The sequence below is a fragment of the Eptesicus fuscus genome, chromosome 6, assembly GCF_027574615.1.
Source record: "Eptesicus fuscus isolate TK198812 chromosome 6, DD_ASM_mEF_20220401, whole genome shotgun sequence".
Classification (NCBI taxonomy): domain Eukaryota; kingdom Metazoa; phylum Chordata; class Mammalia; order Chiroptera; family Vespertilionidae; genus Eptesicus; species Eptesicus fuscus.
The window spans coordinates 46,785,733-46,792,511 of NC_072478.1; the positions used below are offsets into that span (position 1 = coordinate 46,785,733).

The 6,779-nt window shown below is 38.5% G+C and overlaps 1 protein-coding gene across 1 annotated transcript; it reads right to left on the reverse strand.

Annotated features, from left to right (window-relative positions):
• Positions 1-5,096: 5,096 nt before the first annotated feature.
• Positions 5,097-6,375, reverse strand: NPY1R (neuropeptide Y receptor Y1). The gene is made up of 2 exons (XM_008144398.3): positions 5,668-6,375; positions 5,097-5,555 (listed from the first exon to the last, which is right to left on the reverse strand). The coding sequence occupies exons 1-2, from the start codon at positions 6,364-6,366 to the stop codon at positions 5,097-5,099; spliced, it is 1,158 nt and encodes a 385-aa protein (XP_008142620.2). The 5' UTR covers positions 6,367-6,375.
• Positions 6,376-6,779: the final 404 nt, after the last annotated feature.

Consider the following 6,779-nt stretch of genomic DNA (forward strand, 5'->3'; position numbering starts at 1 on the left):
GATATCTCTTTGAGATACTGATTTCATTTCCTTTGGATATGTGCCCGGAAGTGGGATTGCTGGATCATATGTGTTATGCAAAGTGCTGTGGTCCCAGAAAACCTCAGCATATCGTTCCCGGATTCCCAAAGAAATAACCAGAGGACTGGCTATGAAAGACATGCATTTATTTGGACTTACAAGCGCACAGGTGGTGGCCAACCAGTGACGTTTACCACCACACCAGCTGCCACTGGTGAAGTTGAACGGCTAAGTCCCATCTGGCTTGTGGAAGGGCTGCACCTGGGGTGGCTGGCCAGTGCTATTGTTTTGCAGCCACCCAGACTTTCCCAACACCAGGTTTTATAGGATACAGAAAACAGAGAAAAACGGGGCATGCAGATGGAGGGGACAGGCCTGTGTAAGATCAAAACATTCGCTGTTTACAATGCATGCTCCCATCTAGAAGCAGTTTCTCTGTGGCCTTTCTTCTGGCCAGGTTCCCAAGATCTCACAGTCCGATTACAGACGGCCTTCACTGTATTTCCCACAGGGTGGGAGGGGGAGCTGGAGCATGGGAAGGGGCCCATGTTCCCATTTACCATACAATATGGTAGTTCCATTTTTAATTTCTTGAGAAAAGAAATACTCCATACTATTTTCCAGATGGCGGTTCCTCAGCCAGCGTCTAGAGTAAGAGACCATGTAGGGTAATACTCCTGGCTCCAAAAAGGAAGGTTGGTAAGAACCTACTGAGTTTTCAAACCCTACCCACTTGTTGGGAAAATAATCCTAGAAGATGACTCAGGCATTGGCTGGGAAACCAGAAAAACTAGAGATTGTATAAACCAGGAAGGCAGAGGAGACAGAGAACTGGAGAAAAGGAATACAGGTGTGCACTGATAATCCTTGGGTGGCAGAGATCTGTGTCTCAGTACTGCAACTGTGCCTAAGTTACCACAATTAGGAATTTGTGTTAGAACTCTGAGGACAGCTCTGAAAAATATCTACTTTTCACCTTTCTGAGATTGATGAGAATTGGGGCAGCCTGGACTGCATATTGAGTGAGGTTCTGAGTAGATCCAATAATGGAAAGATTGGAGGGGGAGGGTTTGTGAATTCAGGCAGTGTGGCATGTGGGGAAGGTTTTCAGTGTAGGTTAAAGACTCCTGTTAAAGAAACCAAATGGCCTGGATTTAAATCCTGGGTGTCATCTAGGAGCTCAGTGACATTGGACAATTTACATAACCTCTCTATGCCTCACTTTCCTTCTCTGTGAAATGAGGAAAACAATAGTAGTTCTTTATAGGGCAGTTGTTGTAGTGCTATATAGGTGATAGTTTTTATAAGAAATCAGGAAATGAATAGCAATAAACCATAGCTGAATTATACATTTCTATGTATGTATTCATACCCATGCAATGTGTTGCACACACTTACACACAAATCCTATATAATAAAGTGGTAATATGCAAATTGACCCTCATGCCCTCGCACAAGATGGCCGCCCCCATATGGTCAAAGATGGCTGCCACAAGATGGCCGGCATGGGAGGGTAGTTGAGGGCAATCAGGCCAGCAGGGGATGGCAGTTGGGGGAGACCAGGCCTGCAGGGGAGGGAGGGCAGTTGGGGGTAACCAGGCCAGCAGGGGAGGGCAGTTGGGGGCAATTGTGCCAGCAGGGGAGCAGTTAGGCATCGATCAGGCTGGCAGGGGAGTGGTTAGGGGCAATCAGGCAGGCAGGCAGGGAAGTGGTTGGGAGCCAGCAGTCCCAGATTGTGAGAGGGATGTCCGACTGCCGGTTTAGGCCCGATCCCACAGGCAGTCGGACATCCCCCGAAGGGTCCCAGATTGGAGAGGGTGCAGGTTGGGCTGAGGGACACCACCACCCCCCAGTGCACAAATTTTGTGCACCAGGCCTCTAGTATATTAATAAAGGAATCATTAAATGAAAGAAATTTAGGCAATCTTATTAATTTGCCCTAGAAAGCTAGAAGGCTTCAGACTCTTAAGTCTAATGTAGTGTTTGATGGACCAGAGGGATAAGTAGATGAAGAAAATATGGAACCTATGAAAGAATTGTGTCTCACAGAACAATACATTCTCCAGTAGAATCCTAAACTCCTGAGAAAAGCAGGTCTGGCTGTGATGAAGGACTTAGCAGTACCCATAAACTCACTGAATTGCAGTGAAGGAACAAGGCCCGAATTATCCTTATAACCCCAGTTTAAATCTACCACTTTCTACCACTTTTGCTGTATGTCTGGAGAAACAATTTCATTGGGAAAATATCTATGCATTTGGCTGTCAAATTTTGAAAGTATAGTATAATATGCATTTATGTATATTTCCTTGGAAGGTTGTGCAATAAAAAAGGAGATGAGACTACCCAGTTAACAATAAATAAATAAAGCTAATATGAATAGTCAACTTCTGTTTTTAAGCAGAATCCTCCAATTCAAAATGGAATTGTGGAAACAAATAATCATAATGGCCAGTTTCTCTCAATTCTTCCACTTCACTCCATTTCCAATGGCAGCTAAAATCAGAAAGAAGGTGGGTGGTATTGTTATGCTCTAATAATGTAACTTGTAAAGACATAAAATAAATTATTTTCTAAAACTACCTTAGGTTCAGCTCATTGATTCATTTACTCACACTAGACAGACCTGCATTTGATTTCTGCTCCACTTGTTGCTCAGTGTGTAGCTCAAATTTTTCAACTTGAGCTTCAGTTTCCTCTTATGTGAAGTGGCCAATATTAGTCACACATCCTCAGAGGTACTTAAGGACTTGACATAGTACTTAGCACATACTAAGTGTTTAAAAATTCTAGCTATGATCATTTTATTCTCAATTTATATGTTACCTTATAACTATGCTCTTGTATTAAGCCAATAACTTACGTTTGTTCTTGGATTTAAGAAAATCCAGTGGTTCTGTAGCTTTTATTTAACATGGGCATTTATTTCTTCATGCATTACAATGGATCTGTTATGGACCTTGAACTTTACTATTAATTCATCCACAGGTTTGGATAAAAGAGAAGAATTTGATAGTCAGCTCATTAATTGTGTAAAGCTAAGGAATCAGCAGCCTACACAGCTGAATGAAAATCTTATAAATGGCCATTTTAGCAAATGTGCTTATAAAAAAGCACCTATGTATTAAGGCTTTTCTCAAGTAGCACCTAAGTAGAGAAAGACAACATTTCCTGTTAGACTCTCAAAGCAGCAAAACATCACATAGTTTAAACTCCAGGTTTTGGTAAGAAAAAAAAAAAATTGATATTTTCCATTATATATTCAAAGTTCATTTTAGAATTTTTTTCTTGTACAGTTAACTAAAAGTCATTCTTAGGCATAATTTGAATTCAGGTTACATTCAATATTAAAAGTTTGCTATTGGCTTGACTTACAAGACAAATTATGCAAATTTCTAAAATTTACACTGTTGTCCTTTTTGCTTAGTTTAAGTGGGAAAATAACCTAATAAAAGAGAAAACACCTCCTTGGTAAAGAAGAACTGAGGAGGATGAGTCCAAGCAAATGTCAGGATATAAAGTCAATATGCTCATAAATGAGGAGGAAGGGAATTTGGTCATTACTTATTCATGTGTTAGTTTTAGAAATAAATATTTAAAAACTTCTAAGTAACTAGCACTGTGCTAAATGCATTGGGGACATAGACTCATGTAAAACTGTCCTCTGTCTTCAAGAAGCAAAGGAAGACTGGGCCATCAAGTGTAGAAAATGTTTCATTCTGAAGCAGATATAGGATGCTATTAGAATACCATGGGAGGGAAGAAGAAAACCACAAAAAGAAGAAGAAAATAAGCTGCAGAGAGAAGACACAAAAGAGACTGAGAAAAAGCAAAAGCAATTTTAATAAAGAAAATGTCTACCCTTCTAAAATAAACACATTTAATACTTTATTTGTGTACTACATCAAAGCTATGTCTTGTTCTTTAAAATATCATTTCTCCAAATGATTCTGAGGCTCAATCATGATTACAGGATACATGAAATTAAGTGTATTAACATGACACAACTACTCAAGATCCTATATAGTGCATTATTTAAAAGACTCTACATAGTTTATATAGATCAACATGGGCTATATGAAGTGTGTTCAGCTTTAAGGTATTTATCCCTGCTAGCCAGGGTGAATATTCTTTTAGCATTTGTATCTTGGTGTTCTTTTTGAAGATGGACACTGAAAAGTAAAAATGAAATGCTATATGGGCACTGATGTATGGAAAATACACTTAGTGTTTTTATACATTGTGAGCTGTAAATGCTTTTTGAATTGCAGGTATATTTATGCTAGAAAGCTTGAGAATTTGACAAATACTGAACAGTTTATGAAGAATGGAAAACCCCTTGACCATCAATTCAAATAAACATAATTCAAACTAATTACTTTGAAATCCTTTGATTGTTGGGTACCAAAATAGTTTTGAAGTTAGGGAACTGCTTTCCCACTTAACTCTTGTGGGTGGCCCAATCCCCCATTGTATTCACAGAGAAGTATACTTGTATGCCTTTTTATCATAAGTGATAATTAGAAGCAAATTAAATCCTGCTTAAAATTAAAAAAAATACAAATAGCTCCTGAATGACTTTAGACTGTAGGTATGCAAGATATAGACTCTCTTTTACCTCCACATCCTGGATGCTATTTGCATGCTGTCACCTCTGTAACAGCCTGAAACAATGCCTATCATTACATCAGGATCATCCAATCTAGTGACAATGTAATCAGGATGGCTTAATGTAATGAGAATATCAGATGCTGTGCTTCTAAAGTTGTTAACAGTAATACTTTAAAGAAAGTTCATTCCAACAAATACAATATAAAGTTTTTGTAGTATATGCATAAATTTACAAAAAGCACTTCAAGGATGTCTGGTCAAAACTATTGTCAGAAGATTACAAAGCCCATATGTTGTTTTGTTCCAAATGTAATTGTGACAACTTCAAGAAAAGCAGTGAAAATCAAGACAGGGAGACCTTGGTCTTTCCTCAATGAGTTCAACCCCATTCCTTGGTTGAACAGGCAATAAAATATGTTGCCGGTTGTGCTTGTTTCGAAACAGATGTTAGCTGGGACCGTAGGCTACAGCAGTTTCAGATCATTATCATTGTTGTTGATTTTTTTAAGTGTGACTGGGCTTGCTTGCTTCAAAGAAGTCTTGGAAACATCTGTGTGCATGGTAGACATGGCTATTGTCTCATAGTCATCATCCCGAGACCGGAAATCACAAAAGTTAAAGAAGAACTGCAAGTCCCTCTGAAAATTTTTGTTCAGGAATCCATAAAATATGGGGTTGACACAGGTGGATATCATTGCAGTGAGGTGGCAGAGCAGGAAGAAGAGATTATGGTTGCATACAGCAATAACCTGATGGTGCCAATCAAACACAATGTTAAAGATGGTCAGAGGCAGCCAGCAGACTGCGAATGCTACTACAATGGACAACAGCATGATGTTGATTCTTTTGGTTTCACTGGACCTGCACTTGTTTTCTCTCATCTTGTCCATCATGTTGTTTCTCCTTTTTAAGCGTATATATATCTATAGAGGGAAGAAAAAAAATTGAGTTCAAACAGAACCACACATTTAATGAAGAATTCTTTCGAAAGAAGATAAAAAATGGAAATGGTGAGGGAGGGAGGAATTTTCTTACCTTGAAGTAGCAAATAAATATAAAACAGAGTGGGCCAAAATACTGCAGCACCAAGAGGAGAGTCGTATAAGACAACCTATGAAATTCCGAGGGAAATTTATCATAGCATACGTATTTGTCCTTGTAGCCATCAAGTGTAAAATTCTGGAGTGGTTCATCTGTCAAGACTTGATAGATCAGGAAGGGTAAAGAAGAAGCCATAGCAAGAAGCCAAATGACAGCAATAGCTATGTAAGCATGCCTGTTATTTGGTCTCCACCCTTGTGGGTTGATTATCAGCTGATGTCGTTCCACAGCAATGAGAACCAGAGAGAAAATGGACACAGTGATTGAAACACATTGCACAAAAGGATTCAACTTGCACATTGCCTCACCAAAAACCCAATGGTCCATTATTGTGTAGACAAAAGTGAAGGGGAGACACATGATGGCAACAAGCAAGTCTGAGAAGGAAAGGTTCACAATCAGGATGTTGGTAACATTTCTCATCTCTTTTTGTCTCAAGATGATTACAATCAAGGCCAAGTTTCCAGTGACCCCAAGAATAATCACAGCTCCATAAGCTAGAGCTAATATAAATATCATGGCCAAAGGCAGATGACAATCATCAATTTCAAAAGCCAAAAACTGGGAATTATTCTTTGAAAAATTATAGTTGATTGAATGATTTTCAACCTGGAAAACTACTGTTGAATTCATCTTGATTGGTTTGGTTATTATCAATCACTTTAGACAAATGGACAGTATGTTTCTTCAAAGCAGATCAAATGTTCAGCTTATTCTTATTCCCCATATTGGCATTCACTTATCAAAATTATGCTGAATTCTTCATCCCCTTGAACTGAACAATCTGTAAAGAGAAAATGACCAATTGCATTACTAATTTTATTGAGGGCAGGCAAAATGAATTCTAACTCATAGCACTGTTTAAAGTGAAGACACTAAAATAAATAAACAAAATGAAATTTGTATAAATATCTTCTTAAAATAGCAGCCACAGTGCAAACATTTTGAAAAAAAATCTCAAAATTTTTCATCGGACGGGCTTACACATTGAGTTGCAGCAAAACATAGTGAGTGGTCTCTGCATTAGTAAGGTGTATGTAAATCTC

Coding starts and splice junctions, on each gene's coding strand:
- NPY1R (XM_008144398.3), bottom strand. CDS start 6,366: ATGAATTCAACAGTAGTTTTCCAGGTTGAAAATCATTCAATCAACTAT. Junction 5,556..5,667: donor TATTTATTTGCTACTTCAAG/GTAAGAAAATTC, acceptor TTCCCTCTATAG/ATATATATACGCTTAAAAAG.